General features: G+C 56.5%; 1 protein-coding gene across 8 annotated transcripts in view; it reads left to right on the top strand.

The window, feature by feature from the left end:
* KLHDC4 (kelch domain containing 4) overlaps positions 1-18,930 on the top strand; it is a 62,762-nt gene that overhangs the window by 42,834 nt on the left and 998 nt on the right. For 4 of the 8 annotated variants that reach the window (XM_074026631.1, XM_074026632.1, XM_015443022.4 and 1 more), the window contains 5 exons: positions 8,356-8,431; positions 12,007-12,215; positions 13,772-14,174; positions 15,280-15,402; positions 15,629-15,945. In XM_074026631.1, coding sequence (XP_073882732.1) covers positions 8,356-8,431; positions 12,007-12,215; positions 13,772-14,174; positions 15,280-15,401 — 810 coding nt within the window. In that variant the 3' untranslated portion in view covers position 15,402; positions 15,629-15,945. Of the gene's footprint in view, positions 1-8,355; positions 8,523-12,006; positions 12,216-13,771; positions 14,175-15,279; positions 15,409-15,628; positions 15,946-16,145; positions 18,701-18,930 lie in introns of those variants that run through there. The other 4 variants (XR_012428669.1, XR_012428668.1, XM_015443023.4 and 1 more) reach the window with 4 other exon arrangements.

Raw genomic sequence — 18,930 nt, 5'->3', positions numbered from 1 at the left:
GGTGGAAGTTGGTAAGCCCACTGTGGCTGGAATTCAGAGGTCTGTGAGGGTGGCGAGAGCCCAGGGCTGGGAAGGGCAGTATGTCAGGAGGCATTGAGCTCCTCCCTCGGGAACCGGTTCCAGCAAGGCAGTACCTGAGAGGGAGGGGTGCTGAGCTGGCATCAACAGTGCAGGGTTCCGGGGGCGGGGGCTGGCAGGGCAGATGAGTTAAGGGGCAGCAAGCCTGGTAACGGCCGTTGTGCAGTAAGTACTCCTAGATGAGACTCAAGGAAAGGAGTTGGCTTGGGACTGGTGTCGTGTGTGGCTCTCATGAGTGGGTGGGATGACTGAGGCAGGGAGGACGCCTTTGTACAGGGAAGCTGGCGGGGCTGCAGTTGCTGCCTCTCACCTCATTTCTTAGGCACCAAGGAAGTTTCAGGCCATTCATCTGTGTGAGGCCTGTGTTTTCCTTTTGCATAGTTAGGTAATTATCATCTTGTATTTGTGAGCCATAGCTTATTTGTGTAAGTAGTGTAGGCCCCAGGCAGCAGGACCCTCATGCCTGGAGAGCTCCCGGGGGAGGCGTCCGTGGGTCCTGAGCTGCCTCAGTGGAGAGCATTTCTCCTGGACGGTTCTTTTGACCACTTGGATTCCAAGACCTAGTACTAAACAGAAGGTTTCTGCCATTGCTTAAAATGTTTGCAGTGGGCTGGGCGCGGTGGCTCCTGCCTGTAATCCCAGCATTTTGGGAGGCCGAGGTGGGCGGATCACTTGAGGTCTGGAGTTAGAGACCAGCCTGGCCAACATGATGAAACCCTGTCTCCACTAGGAATACAAAAATGAGCTGGGTGTGATGGTGTGCACCTGTAGTCCCAGCTACTCGGCAGGTTGAGGCACGAGAATCGCTCGAACCCGGGAGGTGCAGGTTGCAGTGAGCCGAAATCTCACCATTGTACTCCAGCCTGGGTGACAGAGTGAGACTGTCTCAAAACAAAAGTTTACAGTGAAGGTAGTAACTGCAGGATCAAGATTTTTTATTTCTGTTACTGATTTTTTAATCTCCTGGAGGAGGGGCCACTCCCTGGCATATGGTTCCAGAAGAGGAAGCAAAGTTTCCTCTCTGAGTGCTGGAGCACGGGCACATGGGCCGCTGAGCCAGGGAGGCCTCCTCAACTCAGACGCCTCAGGGCGCTCCTGAGACCTTGGCCGGTGAATGCACCGTCACGAAACAACTCTCAGGACTCCCCACGTGAGTGTCCTGGGCCCCAGCCTCTCCCACCCCCACGCCAGTGAACACGTGTCTGCAGCACATCCAGGTAGCTGGAGTTCATTCTGCTGCCCTGGCAGTAAAGGATTTCAGCCTTTTAATGGCAGTTGGCCAGAGATTGAACCAAGTTGATCGGAATAAACCGATTTTTTTCTTGGTGATCTTTTGTTCTGCACAGAGAAAATCACCGTATTTTCTGGAGTAGAGGCTGGCATGGGTCAGGCTTGTCTAGATACTCTGGCGTCCGGGAGGGCACCGAGAACAGGCTGACTTGGCCGAAAGCCGGGCAGGATGCCCTGGTCTAGTGCTTTCTCCCAGCAGATGCATCGTAGAGTGCAGCAGGACGGTGAACAACCAGACCGGCTAAGCTGTATCGCTTTCATCAGAATCGCATGTCATTCTCAGCAGCTGCTGTCTGCAGCCACGTGCACCCACCCTTAGTCCGATGGTGGATGATCTCAATCCACTTAGTTCAGTAGCTCTTGGCTCCGAGCCTGTGGCATTTGGAATTGCAATGAAAAGCTTGTCTGTTTGGATTCATGAGGGATTTATTGGAATTAGTAAGAGATTTGAGTTGTGAATGGTATGGAGTGTAAAAAAAGTGGGTAGCCTAAGCAGGTAGTCAGCTGCGCCACGGCCAAAGCGGCAGCCTGCGAGAACTGACGGAAGCATCGGTACATGGCCTGTGCTTGAGCTTGGAGCTGGGGGAAGCTCTTCCTTGCTCTGGCGCCATTACACTCCCACCCCCGTGCTTTGTCCTCTTGGCAGGACCCCGCTGTGCTGTGCTGCTGCTGTGTGGCCCAGGCCAGAGAAGACCCCGCACACCGTGGGCACACGCCTCTCCCCGATGCAGGCCCCATCCATGCTCCCAGGAGGTCCTGCCACCCGCCACCCACCCTCACCTCACATTTCACTGAGCAAGTAGAGGTGGCTTGGAGAATGCCTAACCCCTGCCCGCTGCCACGCACTCCACGCTCCTGCCAGAGCTGGCGCCTCCCCGGGGGCGGGTCCTCCTCTCTCTGCCCTCTCAGGATCACGCCACAGTGCAGCAGCCAGAGTGACCTGCAGAGATGCCAGCCAGGCCAGGTCTCCGTGCAGAGCCCCCATGGTCCTCGTCTCAGCAGGGCTGCCTCCAGCTTCCATCCCCCTGCCTCCAGCTTCCATCCCCTGCATGGCCTTGTCCTTCTGCTTACCGTCCTCCCTGTTGGAGACAGACTTGGCCATTGTCTCCACCTGGAGAAGAGTCTCACAGGGACAGACTTGTCCACTTGTGTGCCTGGTGCCTAGACAGTGGCGTGCTTGACAGTGTTTGATCAGATGAAGGCCTTCTCACCCTGGTTCTGTGTGGCAAGGCTCCAGAGTTTGACACGTTAAGAGCTCGGGTTCATGAAGTGGACAGTAGTGCTCAGAGCCTTGACCTTGGGGCTGTACCTGGCTCTAGATTAAGAGGAACTCACAGACACCTGCCCTCCTTCCTCCTCCTGTAACCAGATCCCATCCCACACTCCTTCAGGAGATGCATCTGAGAAGCCTCGGGAGGACTTGAAACACCCTCCAGGCTCTGGACTGCCAGTATCGTAACCAGGTTTTATAAATTTCAAGTCAGTCTGGGTCCAGCTAGCGCTTTTACTACGATGACTTGTATCCTAACAAAAGAGATGCAGCTTGTGGGACAACAGAGACCCAGCAACATTCGCGTGTGCGAGGACTCAGTCCTTAGTATGTGCTTCCGGTGTCGTGGGAGCTTCTGGAGAGGGGGAATTCTCGTTCCTTTAGAGAATCAGGGAAAGAGCACAGCTCTTTGGAAATGGCGTATGGATGGGGAGGGTGGGGGCATGACACTGGAAGGCTTATCACCTAGTAGTCTCTTTCCATGGACACACAGGGAGCCAAGGGCCGAGTCCTGCTGAGGACAGGGCCCTCCTTCCTGCCTGCGTTTTGACCTCAGTCGTCATTGTGTGCCTGGTGGTCAGGAGATAGCGTCCGTGCTCAGCCAGGAGAGGGCTGTTCTCTGTACGCCCCACTGTTTCCGCGTGGCCGTGGAGCATGCTGGCAGAGGCCAGAGCATCCTTTGATTTGCCACTTGGGAGCTGAGCTCCTGGAAGACTAGAAGCAGACAGAGTTGTTCTGAGTGTGGGGATTGTGTGACTCATGAGATCCCGGCTGACCCCGGAGCCAGAGCTTCATGCCCACCAGGCCCCTGAGCTCCGTGACCAGCTCTCCCAGGTCACCAGCTGCAGGTGGCTCAGCTTGTCTTGTGCTGGGGAATTGGGCATGACAGCGGCTCCTACTTACGTTCCAGTACACACAGACCTGTGGCCACACCTGTTTCTGGGTGTATTTTTTAATGGCGAACCTAAAAATGTTCTGTCTTGGAAAGTGTTGGGAAGAAGTCTCGGCTGTGGGGTGTTCAGTGGCTGTTGACCATTAAGAAGGTGGTCTCAGATGTGGATGGGAAGGTGCCCTGGGGCCCGGCTTCAGGCGTAGAGGCAGGCAGGGCCTTGTCCCGGTGCAGACAGTCACGCAGAGGGGCTTGACCAGGTTCCAGGAGAAAGGACTGAGTGGCTGGAAAGGCAGACATGGTGGGGTCCCAGACTGGCTCTGCAGAAACCATCCTGACAGCAGTGTCCCCAAAGAGCCTGCGGCTGTGGCAGGGGACATGCATGGGCTTCTCGAACAGCTTCCCTGCAGCAGTTTTCAAAAGGAAGCTGACTGGGAGTTGTGCTGATGGAAGTGATGCTAAAGGTAATCGACAGGGTGTTATTTTAGCAGCAGCCCTGCCGAGAGGGTGTGCACGAGTTCATGCTGCTCATGTGACAGGTGGTTGGGTGGGGGTCCTCTCGTCATGGGCACCTCTCCCACAGCCCCGCGAACTGTGCACCAATGTGGCTTGGCGTCTCCGCAGGGGGTCAGCGTCTCCGCAGGGCTCATCACCTGTGGTTGTATGAGGTGAGGAGGGCACAGTACGTGTGGTTGCTGCTTGCCCGAGCTGTGCTCTTGGTAGGCCATTGGACCCGCGTCTGGCGAAGGTGGTTTAGGAGTCGTCCCCGGGCGCGTGGAGGGACAGGCTCAGTGGTATGGGAAGGAGCGGCCCCTGTGGTTTCTGTGTTCACACACGTCCACTTGGAACCGACACAGTCTCCGTGCCTGATTTTATTTTCGGTGAACGTCGGTGCTGCCATCAGCACTGTCTTCTCCCAGGACCACTCCTCTGGCCGTGTCTTGCCACACACGTTCCCCAGCCGTGGAGAGCCTTTATCTACCTACCACTGCATCGCCAGCCCCTTCTGTGACCAGGCCTGAGCCACTGCATCGCCGGCCCCTTCTGTGACCCGGCCTGAGCCACTGCATCGCCGGCCCCTTCTGTGACTCGGCCTGATTTTATCTACCTTCCATTGCATCGCCGGCCCCTTCTGTGACCTGAGCCGGTGACGGGGCCTTGGGACCGCCCTGAGTGTCTTCTGCTCTCCCAATGATTGAAATGGGTCGGTATCTGAGCCGACGTCCAGGTGAGCCAAAGCGGCTGCATTGAGGACTCACTGCAGGCTGAGCTAGGTGGCCTGTACTTCTGCGGGAGGTGGGGTCTCATCAGGGGATGTGGCTGCAGGCTAAGCTATAGATGGCCTGTAGTACGTTGTGCGGGAGGTGGGGGACTGTTGGGACTTGGCGTGTGTGGCTGCTGCTCCTCGAAACGTTCAGGCTCAGCCGTGCTGTGCTCTGGGGTCTCAGCTGGATGCTAAGTAATTCCAGAGCCAGCCCTGTTGCGCTTACCCTCCGTGTCGACACTTGAGCTCTCTCTCAGATGTCTTTGAATTCCAGCAATAATGTATTAGAATGAAGTCTAACTTCTCCAAAAATTCATGCAGATTCTGTTTATTTCTTTAGTATAGTCAAGTTGGTTTTTGTGGAAAGACTTACCGTGTGAATGTGAAGCTGGTTTGGTGTACACTAATAGAGCTTGAGCACAGGTGATCCAGAAAGACAGAGGGCAGCAAGGCCGCTGCTGTTGCTTTCTTTGAGGACCAGATAAGTTTGATTTTGGGAAAAGTCACAACACTTCAAGAAAAGAAACTGCTGTAGAAGGAGGAGTTAGAAGCTGTTGAGGAGGCTGACCCGTGGGCCCTGTTAGAGGGTGTGGCCGCCAGCCATGTTCTGGAAGGAACCTGTGGACCCGTGTGAGCAGAGCAGGCCTTGTGAAGTGCTCCAGCTCTCTGGCTTGCGTGGTCTGAAGGGAAAGTACTTAAATATTGTAGCATAAAAGATTCCCCCATAGCCTCATAGCCTGTTAATTCTAAGAAGAAAATGTTGCTGTCAGCAAAACGAGACAGTTCACATAGACAGGTGCAGGGTTCTACAAGGAGACAGAGACCTGCTGAAGCTGATCAGCGGTTTGAGTTTCTGGTGACAAAGAGAGACGTCACCGCATTCCTTCCTTGTCCCCCCACCCGATGAAGACGTCACCGCATTCCTTCCTTGTCTCCCCACCAGATGAAGTCTCTGGGTGTCAGTTCAGTTCCCAATAATGCTAGGCCTTTAGGTTTGGAAAAGCAGTCACGGAAATGACAGTCATTTTCTATCAACCTGCTACGGAAAGAGACTAGTCTCAGTCACTGTCTGTGATGTGCAGAAACTGCATCACTTGAATTGCACAGATATTTCCAGAAGGAGAACAAAGGAGACCCAGACCCAGTTTTCACTTCCTGAGATTCAGGTCACTCTCCGTGTGGCCACTGTGGAGCCCTCTTGGTTTTAGGACACTCAGGCCCAGGTGGAAATAGGAAGGCTCTGTGGACAGTGGATCATTTCGTGTTTCAAAAGGAAAATGTTTTTCTTCCATAATAGTAAACACAGTGCATGTTAGCTATAAGAAAAATAGCTATAAACAAATGCTTGCTTGCTCTACCAGATGGGAGGGCCTAGAAACAGTACTACCCGGGAGCCGTTCACACATCCATGCCCAGATCTTGGTCTTTTTCTTTAGTTTGTTTAATTTTTGAGACGTCTCACTCTGTCATCCAGGCTGGAGTGCGGTGGCGTGATCTTGGCTCACTGCAGCCTCTGCCTTTCAGGCTCAAGTGGTCCTCCCACCTCAGCCTTGGGAGTAGCTGGGACTATACATGCATGCCACCATGCCTGAGTGATTTTCGTATTTTTTGGTAGAGATGGGTTTTTGCCATTGCCCAGCCTGGTCTTGAACTCCTGAACTCAAGCAACCTGCCCACCTTGGCCTCTCAAAGTGCTGGGATTACAGCAAATCTTGGTTTCTAAGACCTTTCTGCAACAAAGGGAACCAGGACTCCCTTGAGAAATGGCTAATCATAGGGCTGAGCAGGGGGTATGTAGGAGGAATTGAGCATCTTGTGGTGCCAGAGCCTGAGGCAGTGCTGAAAGAAACCCACATAGATGGTGCAAGTCACAGGGACCCAGGAGTAGCTGTAAAGGCTCCTAGTGGCAGCCGTGTGTTATTGAACAACCCGAGCAACAAAGATGGTGACAGAGCACAGCCGAACTAACAACTCGAGCAACACAGATGGATGGTGACAGCACAGCCGAACTCTACGTCAGTATCCACGAGACAGAGTGTACCCAAAGTCTACATAAATATCCTAAAGACCACAGCGTGTACCCAAAGTCTACGTCAATATCCACGATATATAGAGCGTACCTGAAGTCTGTCAGTATCTACGAGACATAGAGCCTACCCGAAGTCTACATAAATACCCACAAGACCTTAGAATGTGCCCAAAGTCTGCGTCAATATCCATGAGACACAGAGCGTGCCCGAAGTGTGTGTCAGTATCCACGAGACATGGATCAGCACCCCTGCGACCACAGTAGCGTGGCCAAAGTCTGTGTCAGTATCTGTGAGAACACAGAGCATAGCTGAAGAGAAACTGTCAGACACGACCTCAGCCAGGCGGTGTCGGGGTCAGCGTCCACTGTGATGAATCCTGTTGATGGTGTGGACCCTTGATGGGACGTGATGAGATGGGCACTTCACCCCTGGGGTCGTCCTGATGATCCATAACCCCAGTCTACTGAGAAGGACAGCAGACAGTCCCAGTGGAGGGGCAGTCTGTAAGACACCTGGGCCATCCACACAGCCATCACGGTCCTCAGAAACAAGGAGAGTCAGAGACGCTGCCCCCAGCAACCTGAGGAGGCGAGAGGACAAAACGGCTGGCGGGACCCTCGATGGGATCCCTGGGCAGGGGGAGCTATGGGGAGCACTGGGGGCTCTGAATGAAGCGTGGGCTGCAGTCCCGGTAATGGGTCGGTGCCGGTTCCTGAGCCGTCACGAGGGCATCAAGGAGAGGAAGGTATTCTTGCCGGGGGGACACTGGTGTGGGCCCGTGGGAGCTCTCGGTACTCTCCCAATTTTCTGCAAATACGAAACTTCTAAAATAGTGTATTAAAAATAGAGAATTGAAGTGCAGACAAATACAAAGATGAGATGGAAATGGATGGGGGCCCTCCACCCAGGGTGAGCGTTTTGCTGGCTATCTCCCTCACCACCATAGGTCCCAGGTAAGGGGTGTGGCACCAGGACATAGGGCATGGGTGCTGGGGAACAGTGCGCCTGGTCCGGCTGAGGCTCACTTGAGGCAGAGGACCAAGGGTTAAGGGACATGGAGCTCGTTGTTTTCGAAGCTTGGAGAAGTCTTTCAGTGGGCAGTGGCTGCCCTCTGCACACAGTAGTAACTTGATTTCTGCTCTGAAGCCTGAATCGTGTTATTTGAACGGCGGTGGGAATTGAGAATCCACCGGGATCAGGAATGAAGAGTGACTCTGTAATGGTGTCAGAGACCCCGTGGCGATTTCCACACAGACCAGGGCTGCTGTGGAAGCTGTGTGTGCCCTGACAGGAGCTCTAGTGTACTGTGTGATCGTGGCCATTAGAAAGGTGGCCTCTTCAGATGGACCCGTTCAGGGGATAAAGCCCATCGGGTGGTGCTTTATCAGGGGATAAAGCGTACTTTGGAGCTTCGGGGCTGGTCTACAGGGAAGGCTTCCAGCCCCTTCCATCCAAAATGCGCCCACAGCGTGGGGGGTCTGTAAGCAACCACTGTAGCTGCCCCCAGTTCTCACACAATTCCTTTCTTTTGCAGAGAGTTAAGAAAGACGTGGACAAGGGCACGCGGCACTCGGACATGTTCCTGCTGAAGCCGGAGGACGGGAGAGAAGGTAGAGGCGCTGTGCCTCCCGGGCGGGAGCTGGCTGGTCTGCCTGTGGCGGGAGGCGGAGCCCACACCCTCCCATGGATGTGGGGCTGCCGGTGAGCCCCTGCACCCTGCCCAGAGCGGAGGGCCTGCTGGAGATGGCCCATTTTGGGGTGGGCTGGGCGGGACAGGCTCCATAGCCCTGGTGTCTGCAGACAAAGGAGCGCCTGCTGGGCGATCACCTCTGGGGGCATTGATGACGGACTGACTCACACACGGCTGCTATTACCCTGCGGATACCCCACAATGGAGCAGTGAGCACAGTGCCGCTCAGCAGCTCCTGATGGGCGCCTGCAAGGGTCTCGAGCTCTCGAAGGGAGAACCATCTTGGGCCTGAAGTACAAGCCACCTGGAGTCACTGGGGCCTCCTGGCATTGTGCTGACAGGGCTCGCTCTTGGAGTAGTTGCGGGCAGCAGCTGGGCAGGCTGGGTGTGGGGCTGCCCAGCCAGGGGCCAGTGTTGCTTGTCCACAGAACTTCACAAATCATCACCGAGACTGCTGTTGGCCCTCACTGGGACAGCCTCCAGGAATGGCCGTGGCCTCTGTCAGCTTGAGTCACTGAACTCGGAGGGCTGTCAGAATGCCTAGATTTCTAAAAGCTTTTAGCTAGACTTGGATCTAAGAATCAAAAGTTTCTTATTAAAGCACAGGGGAACAATCATTGTTCTCTGGGACTTTTTAAAAGGATGACATGGGATGACCCAGGGGACACATCCAGAGGGCCCAGGATGTGTCAGCCACTCACCACCACCTTTTTTTTGTTGTTGTTGAGATGGAGTCTTACTCTGTTGCCCAGGCTGGAGGGCAGTGGTGCGATCTCGGCTCACTGCAAGCTCCATCTCCCGGGTTCACACCATTCTCCTGCCTCAGCCTCCCGAGTAGCTGGGACTATAGGCACCCGCCACCACGCCCAGCTAATTTTTTGTATTTTTAGTAGAGACAGGGTTTCACGATGGTCTCGATCTCCTGACATCATGATCCACCTGCCTTGGCCTCCGCAAGTGCTGGGATTACAGGCGTGAGCCATCGCACCCGGCCTACTCTCACCACCTCCTATGCATGGGCATGGGTCATGTGTTGAGATAAACTGTTGGTGGCGTTTCCTGCCAGTGGCTGCCCATTCGTTCTCACCTCTGAATGGGGAGAAGCCCTGCCTGTGGGGAGCGTGGACCGTCTGTTCTCATAGACCTCTGAATGGGGAGAAGCCCTGCCTGTGGGGAGCGTGGACCGTCTGTTCTCACAGACCTCTGAATGGGGAGAAGCCCTGCCTGTGGGGAGCGTGGACCGTCTGTTCTCATAGACCTCTGAATGGGGAGAAGCCCTGCCTGTGGGGAGCGTGGACCATCTGTTCTCAGACCTCTGAAGCGGGAGAAGCCCTGCCTGTGGGGAGCATCGGGGGGGATGGGAGTGGGCTGCTACTTTTCAATCATTAATTTCTTGACTTTGAAAAAAATTGCATTTGTTGTTGGCTGGGTCCAGTGGCTCATGCCTGTAATCCCAGCACTTTGGGAGGCTGAGGTGGGAGAATTGCTTGAGGCCAAGAGTTTGAAACCAGCCTGGGCAACATAGTGAGACACCATCTCTTAAAAAAAAAAATGTAGCCAGGTGTGCTGGCACGCGCCTGTAGTTCCAGCTACTCGGGAGGCTGAGATGGGAGGATTGTTTGAGCCCAGGAGGTGGAGGCTGCGGTGAGCTGAGATTGTGCCACTGCACTCCAGCCTGGGCAACAGAGCGATGTCCTGTCTCAAAAAATAAATAATAAATAAAAGGAGACCATGGCATTTGTTCTGCTCCAGAGCAAGGGAGTGACACCAGGAGGTACTGGTCGAGGGTGTTTGCCATGGAGCTTAGCATCCCCAGTGCCGTTAGGAAACCAGGGGACAGCTCTCATGGGAGGCTGTGGCTTGGGACCGGCGGGCTGGGCTAGACCCAGGAGACCCAGTGCCTAGGCCAAGTCTGCTTTTGTGACCCACAGCAAGTTCTCCAACCCAGGAGAGGGGACCATTGTGCAAAGTGTTTTTACCTCCTTCTTGCACTAAAATTCCTCAGGCTGAGGCCTCAGAAATACCTGAAGGGTTAATCTGAGTTCACACCCCCTTGCCTGTCAAAAGGCTGAGGTGCCTCTGCCATGGCCCTGCCTTACCGCACCCCTGGCTGATGAGGGCAGACTCGTTCTTCCAGTCATTTTCCCAGCTCACACCCCAGTGAACTTGAACCTGGATGCTGGACTGTTTCCCGCAGGGCGGCCTTGAGCCTGTGTGCTCCGCTCCTCAGCCCCCAAGAGGAAAGCACCGTGGTGAGGAGCGGCACACCTTGTGTGCATGGGTTTCTGTCACTGGAGAGGGTCCTGCCCTGACTGTGTGGCGAGTTCTTAATGTTGGTCTTACCTGTTTCTTTTTTTTTCTTTTTTTTCTTTTTTTTTGAGACGGAGTCTCGCTCTGTCGCCCAGGCTGGAGTGCAGTGGCCAGATCTCGGCTCACTGCAAGCTCTGCCTCCTGGGTTCACACCCTTCTCCTGCCTCAGCCTCCCGAGTAGCTGGGACTACAGGCGCCCGCCACCTCGCCCGGCTATTTTTTTTGTTTTTTTTTTGTTTTTTTGGTAGAGATGGGGTTTCACCGTGTTAGCCAGGATGGTCTCAATCTCCTGACCTCGTGATCTACCCGTCTCAGCCTCCCAAAGTGCTGGGATTACAGGCTTGAGCCACCACGCCCGGCCGGTCTTACCTGTTTCTTAACACAGTCGTGTGCTGGTGGGAATGAGGCAGGTGGCCCCGGAGCCACACCCGCAGTGGGCATGGGTAGGTGGTATCTAGCACCACACAGAATATGGCCATTTGCTGCTTCTGGTTTTTTGTTTTTGTTTTTTTGTTCGTTAGAGGAAAAAAATCTCCATTCTTTCTCCTAGAAGTGGTGGGAAGACACCACCTGCACACCGGGCTCCGTTGGAGGGTTGGCATGTCACATAGGTGTGGGCCAAGAGAGAACACAGGGCAGACCCCTCCTAAAGTAGAGCTGGCCACACTGCAGGCCCAAGGGGGACTGGCACAGGCCAGCAGGTCCCCGTGCAGGGCGGAGGGTCCCCGTGCGGGGCGGAGGGTCGCCGTGCGGGGCGGAGGGTCCCCGTGCGGGGCGGAGGGTCCCCGTGCGGGGCGGAGGGTCACCGTGCGGGGCGGAGGGTCCCCGTGCGGGGCGGAGGGTCACCGTGTGGGTGGCCTCCCCACGGAAGCCCCTCTGTGTGTCTAGCGTGTGTGCTGCTGCTGCGCAATCCCTGCCTTTCCGCTGTGGCTTGAAGCTGCCCGTGGTCAGAGGTGCTTGGGGTGTGTGGAAAGCTGTTGAATGCCAGCTCTCTTAAGGAGAAGGGTGGAACTCAAGGGGCGTCGAATGGTGTCTGTTCTGCAGCGGGAGCAGGGTTTTTGCCTGCAGTCTCACGGCTTTCATTTACCCCGTTCTGGGGGGCCCCTGGGGTCCTGGGTGTGTCCTGGACTGGCTCTCAGGGTCCTTCCTTCTGTTCTTATCCCATTTGCTTGCTCTCTTTGACAGACAAGTGGGTGTGGACTCGGATGAACCCTTCGGGGGTCAAGCCCACCCCACGGTCTGGCTTTTCCGTGGCCATGGCCCCGAATCACCAGACGCTGTTCTTCGGGGGTGTCTGTGACGAGGAAGAGGAGGAGAGCCTGGCGGGCGAGTTCTTCAACGATCTGTACTTCTACGATGCCACCAGGAACCGCTGGTTTGAGGGACAGCTGAAGGTAGGGCAACCTCTGAGTGGTATGTGCCGTGATGCGCGGCCCTAACTCGGTCCCTGCCTCCCTCCAGCAGCTTTGGGTGTCGGGGCCCCCAGAGCCCGTGAGCTCTCTCAAGAGGGGCCGGGGTTCTGTCTCTGCCTGTGTCCTGGGTGACTAGGCTTGGACAGCCCTTGGTCATGGTCCCCTCAGCCCATCCTGGATGCTGGCGGTGCTGCTGCCTCAGGAGCCACTCTCCCCAGACTGAGGTGCCCGGGACCTCCCTGGCCCTCTGTGTGAGAAGGGTTTGCTGGAGGTCCTGGTGCAGACCAGCCTGTGATGTTATGACATTTGAGCTCCCCTGGTTTCTGGCACCATCTTTACTGTCCGCATGGGCACAGCTGCTGTCCAGGGCCAGCCCAGCACAGGCACAGCAGTGGGTGACAGTCCTAGAAGGGGATCCCCCACTTGGCCTCAGGGTCTCCGAGTGTACCAGGTCAACTGGACCCAGAAAGAGCCAAGGAGGGCTGGTCCCTGTTGGTGGCAAAGAGCTGCTCTTGACGCGTGGTGGCACCTGGGCTGGACACTGGGAAAACACAAGGGTTCGTTTCTGGATCCACAGTCCACCTTGCTCTTTGACTTTAGGAGGAATTACTCCAAGCAGAGTCTGCACAGGTTTCCCCTGTGGCTTTTCTTCAGAGAACGTTTTGACCCCAGCTAGTGTCACAGTTCTCAAACTGTGTCATCACAGGGCCCTTGACATTTCCCGGGATCACGGAGGACCTCAGGGAGCTTTCCCTTTCGAAACTCATTGTTGGAGAGTACAGATACAGAGTGGGTCTTAGAAGTCTAGAATGTGAAGCTGACTTTGAGTTGATCTGGAGGTAGTGATCCTTGGAAAATTTGGAAATAACCTGGCAAATGTCACCTCGTGAGTTGGCAGCATTTTGTGACAAAATGGCAAAGGCTGTGACAGAAGGGTCCAAACTGACCGCTGCCACACAGCCAGGGAAATGGGACAGAGAGGGATGGATGGCTGTCCTGCAGGAGGCACCCTGACCTAAGAGCTCCCCTTTAGAAACGTGGTGAGGAAGGGCCCCTCTCCAACTCGCCGTTTGTAGTAAATGAGCTGGGGTTGCGGGCCTGGCCATTGGTCTTCCTTGGGAAAGGGGAGGAAGCCCCTCAGCCTGGCTTCCCCAGCCCTTCCGGGAGCTAGCACTGTCGGTGGATTGGGTTTTCCCAAGGTGAGCGTCGGAGCCCGAGGGGCTGGTGCACTGGGTCTGGGGTCTGGTGGCCTGTCCACCTCTCAGTGGAGGTGTGGAGCCGCCCCTCAGTGAGGACATGCGATGGGGGGTTTTCTCCCCCAGCCCAGGAGTGAACGGCGAGGCCAGTGCAAGACAGGAGCGTGCTTCTGCTGCCGAGTGCCTGCACCCAGGGCAGTCAGGGACGGCGCCCCCCTGGGTCACATACTCCCCACGCTTGTGGGTGGTCCCCGCAAACTCTTGCCTGGTCTCGTGGGCATAGCAGGACCGACCGCTGCCTCGCTGAAGCTGCTGCTCTCTGCTCCCTCGGTCTATTAATAGGGGCCCAAGTCTGAGAAGAAGAAGCGCAGGCGGGGCAGAAGAGAGGAGCCCGAAGGTGGCAGCAAGCTGGCGTGTGGGGGAGCTGGCACGCAGGCGCCTGTGGAGGTGGTCAAGGAGGTGGTGACCGAGGATGGGACCGTGGTCACCATTAAGCAGGTGCTCTCCGCCCCAGGCTCGGCAGGGCAGCCCCAGTCTGAGGACGAAGACAGCCTCGAGGAGGCCGGCAGCCCCACACCTGGGCCGTGTCCTCGCTCCAACGCCATGCTGGCCGTGAAGCACGGGGTGCTCTACGTCTACGGGGGCATGTTTGAGGCTGGCGACCGCCAGGTCACCCTCAGCGACCTGCACTGCCTGGACCTGCACAGGATGGAGGCGTGGAAGGCCTTGGTGGAGATGGACCCAGGTGAGCCAGGCGACTTGGTGCCTCCGTGCCTGGGGGCGAGAGCCCACGGTCGTGTGTCGCGTCACTCGAAAGCAAGCCCTGCAAGCCGCCCAGAGGCGGCCTGTGCAGATGCTCCTCACAGGGGCCTGTGCTCCTGCCTCCACGGTCAGACCTGTTGTGGAAAGGAGGGCCCATCCTGGGCACGTCCGTCCTTTGTCCCAGGTGCTGAGAGGAGCTGCAGTTCTGGCGGCACAGGACACGGGCGCATCTGCTGCTCTGTCCACAGCATGCTTGTTTGTGGGCGGCCGTCTGTGCCGGGCCCCAAGGCCCTGGGTCTGAGCTTCCAGCCTTGCTCTCTGACCCAGGGCCCCTCTGCTGCCGTAGTCACACGTCCCCTTTACCCTGATTGCTGCTGGACTTGAGTCACCGTGCAGTTTCTAAAGATCTGAGATGAAAGCAAAATCCACAAATCCAGGGAAAGATAGTGAACCGTTGGCGCAGGATGTTTGCTGTTTTCTGAGAGCACCGTGAGCCAGCGTGGAGGGTGGCAGGAGGCCCTCTTGGCCAGCCGCTCCCTTATGGGGGTGCTTTTGCATGTTTGCCGTCTCGGGTCTCTGCCTTGACGCCCAGGGGAACACAGTCTGTTTTATTTGTGGATCTGAAGGGGGCCGGGGAAGAGGAGTTAGGTTTCTTTTTCTTTCTTTCTTTTTTTTTTTTTTTTTTTTTTTTGAGGCAGAGTCTCACTCTGTCGCCCAGGCTGGAGTGCAGTGTGCGATCTTGGCTGACTGCAGCCTCTGCCTCCTGTGTTCAAAGGATTCTTCTGCCTCAGCCTCCTGAGTAGCTGGGATTACAGGTGCCCACCACTACACCCAGCAGAGACAGGGTTTCACCATGTTGGCCAGGCTGGTCTTGAACTCATGACCTCAGGTGATCCACCCACCTGCGCCTCCCAAAGTGCTGGGATTACAGGTGTGAGCCACCGCGCCCGGCCAGGAGTTAGGTTTCACATCATGGTTCTTAAGTAAGAAGATGGAATCCCCCCAGTAAGTAGCCACCACTGTCCCGCAGCCTCCCCCGCCTGCCCCAGCTGTGCTGACATCTGTGTGTGTTCATTCTGCTTTTGAAGAAACTCAGGAGTGGCTGGAGGAGACAGACTCGGAAGAGGACAGTGAGGAGGTTGAAGGTGCTGAGGGTGGAGACGAGGATGAGGACGAAGACAGCGGAGAGGAGAGCGGTGCGGAGGACTGAGGTGAGCGGACTGGAGCTCACGGGTGGTGTGGCTGCTGGGTGTTGGTGAGAGGCTTTTCATGTTTATTGGATTTTCATTAGAATTCAGCTTTGTTCTGTAGATGCCTTGAGGCAAGTTTAAATTCTTAAAAACGTATGTGGAGTAATTTCGGCAGCTTGCTGATGAGTGGGCTCTTTGATGAGGTCTTCCCTGAAAACCCGGTGTTCTCTCTACCCTCCCTGCACAGGCATCCCCCTCCGCTGAATGTGTTTCTCTCTCATTCCTTCCTCCTTGTGTATCAGAAGAGCCCTCTCCAGGGGCGCCTGGCAAGTGCTGTGCCTACGTCCGCCCAGGACCCAGCCATGTTGGTTGAAGCTCTCGGGGCCAGCCTGTGCCCTGACACACAGGAGAGAGCTGAAGGTGGGTGGCCCAGGCCAGGGCGTGAACTTTCTCCCATGATTTAGTCTTTGATGCGGCGCTGGGCCAGAAGCTCAACTGAGTGCAGTGCGGGTGGATTCCCTCAGCAGCCTGTGTGTTGTGTAAAATAAATTGGACTTGAAACAAGATCACCGCGAGGTTTTCTTCTGTGCGGCCCTAGGCACACCCAGTCTTCCTGGGGCCTCTGCCCCGGGCCAGGGCTGGCCTAGGGCAAGACTGCCCCACACTGGAGGGTGGAACTTTGGACACGAAGGACCCTCGAGAAGCAGGTTTCTGCACCCGAAACCCCGGAATATGCTGTGCTTTGTGAGCCTTTCCTTCTACAGACCCAGAAGAGGGCCCTGACTTCCCATCCATCTTCATACTCGGATCAGCCTTTGACGTCTGGAAACTGAAAAGCAGGCCAGGGCCAGTGCACACCTTCCCTGTTCTCGTTCATGTACGGCACCGCTGGCCGACTCCACACGGGGATCTCCTGGTGGGTCCCTCGTGCAGCGGCCTCACTCCTGGGAGCCCCGTGCCCCCGCATGGTCTCTGGTGAGGCCCTGGTGGTCCCTGTCGGGTTTAGGATTAGCATTTGCAGAGCGACAGGATGGGAGGCCGGAGGCTGAGGGCTCCCAGAGTCCCCATATGGCTGCCACCAGGTATCTCCGGCCAGCTCCTCCTGGCTCCCGCGCTGCAGCGCCCTTGCCCCCGAAGGCTGTGGTGCGCTAACCCCCACCCGAGGCCTGCTCCAGTCCAAGACTGAAGGCCGGTTCAGATTTGCATAATTGGGGTCAAATGTTGAGCACTGAAACCACACCCGGTGCAGTTTTGTGGGTGTCTTAAATATTTTGAACAGTGGGAATATAGGATCCTTAGCTTTCTGTAATGGGCCAACATAACTGTGGTCCCTTTTCTTATCTGGGAGTTCAAAACAAGGGTGGTGGGGAGACTCCCCTCCTGGCGGAACCAGTGTTGAGCGGAGAGGACTAGAAGCTGACTTGGCAGCGAGCAGCTGTGAGCGCCTCCCTGCTCCCTTGGCCGATTCGTCCTCATGGCTCCAGGTGGGCCCAGGAGTACCCGGGTCACCATGGGGCAGTGGCTTCAGAAGCGTCATCTCTCAGGATCACCTCAGGGGCACTTGGCCAGCTCTTCCCCAGCAGGGGCACGTGCTGAGCTCCCTGGTGAGCCAGGTGTTCAGGAGGCCTCGGCGGGCGGGTGGCACTTGAACTGGCCCCGAGGGCCCTGCCCGCTGCCATGGGTGTGACCTCACTTCAGGCTTCTGTGGTCACTTGACCGAAAAGCTGATCAGAAAGGGGAAAGAAAGGGGAAGGCTCTGAGCACTGCCCGTTCCCTGGTGGGGACACCTGTCTGGTGCGTCTGGATGTGTGGGTGGCACTGCCGACGGGTGAGGCTGCAGGCGTAGCCCCCCTGGAGGGCTGTAGCTCGTGTTTGCGTTGTGCTGGCTCCCCTGCCAACCCCCGAGGGCTGCAGCTCATGTTGGCGGCGTCGGGCTTTGGTGGCCGGTTTGGGCACTTTGTCTCGAGTGCGGGGCAGGCAGGGCTCTTTCCTCACGCTCTCGGCTGAGCTGGTTGGGAGAGGCTCGGGCAGGGCTGAGAAGCCGGAGCGCAGGCAGCAGCGTCCCCGCCCCCACAGGCTCTGCGGCTCTGGCCCTTGTCCAGAAGATGGACCCCGTTGTGTGGCCGGTTCGGTCTTCCCTCCTGCTCTTGGAGGAAGGAATGGAAAGATCTTGTTGGCTTCAATGCAGTTGTCTGTTATCAGAGATTTTCTTTCAGAGGAGCTTGTAACTAATTAAATGGGATTCCCAGGAAAAAGGTACTTTTGAATCAACCAAGTTGAAAGACAGATGACAGCAGCCCTGAGGAAGAAACTTCTTGTACACTTTCTTATACAGAAAGCATTTTGCTTTTGTTGCTAAAGATTTGATTTGAATGAAAGATGCTGATCAGAACCAGTGGGGATCAGACAGACAAGCTCCCAGCATGGAGTGGCTGCCACGGCCGTGATGAAAACAGCAGCGCCCCTTCAGTGTGGAACCGCGGGAGACGCAGAACGCAACACAGGGTGGTGGCTTCCTGTGCAGGCTCTGCCTGCCCCACGGGCCTGTGGTCTGCTTTGTCTGCTAGAGCCCAGTTTATTGAACCACTTGGTGGCCAGGCAGCCGCCATAGGGTGTGAGCAGCCGGCATGAAAGCCCAGGGCCTCTGTCTCCCGGGAGCGGCTGGGACAGCGCGGCTGGGACACGCCATACTCGGTGCCACATTCACCTCCAGTTCCTCGGTGTGGTGAGCTGCTGGCTGTTAGGAAGGCTTTCCCTCGGCTCCGGCCACCCCCCCACGGCTCCTGGACCCCAGACTGCAGGGTGGGCGGGCATGTCAGGTGAGGCGCTCTGGCCGGCCCACTTGGCAGCAGGGCCACAGCTCCTCGCAGGGCTTTGTGGGATTTCGAAGGATGAATCATCTTGTTCCCCATTCTCCCCCTGCTGCCCATGCACGTCATGCTCTGTGTGAGGATGAACTGGAGGGACTGGCCATGCTCGGTGGCTTTTTTCGTGGTTGGGGCGGGGGGGTGTTGGGTGGAATGAACATCAAGGGAACTACCCATTGAGCTTAGAAATCCTTGCCAGGCAGTTTGTGTTTGTTTTTAGACGAGAGTAGTGTTGACTGCAATTTGACATCTGATTTTTTTTTAATTGAGTTGGTATAAGCAGGATGTCATTGGCTAGGTGACAGTTACAGAGTCACTGAGGGACCAAATGCCAAGATGCCTGTTGGTGAGAGAGACCCTCTCCAGAGTTTTCCAGAGGCGCCTCCTTCCACGTGACGTTCAGGACCCTCTCCGGGGCTTTCCAGAGGCGCCTCCTTCCACGTGACGTTCAGGTAACGAGGTGGGACCCCGCGCTGGACGTGGTGCTCGGGTGTTGGTGAGGAGGCGGCGCCGTGTGCTTGATGGCTTCCATCAGAGAAGAGTCTGCTCTCCTCCAGAAGGAGCAGGGGGTGGTGGTTCCCAGCCCAAAAGGAAAAGGGGCCGAGCTCTAGCTGTGATCACGACCTCAGCCTGCCTGCCTTTGTGCGCGGAAGGAACTTGCTAGTGACTGCCGCTCTCCTGG

Source organism: Macaca fascicularis, chromosome 20 (assembly GCF_037993035.2).
Source record: "Macaca fascicularis isolate 582-1 chromosome 20, T2T-MFA8v1.1".
Classification (NCBI taxonomy): Eukaryota; Metazoa; Chordata; class Mammalia; order Primates; family Cercopithecidae; genus Macaca; species Macaca fascicularis.
The sequence above is the reverse complement of the archived record's forward strand: the minus strand, read 5'-3'. Positions and strand labels throughout refer to the sequence as shown.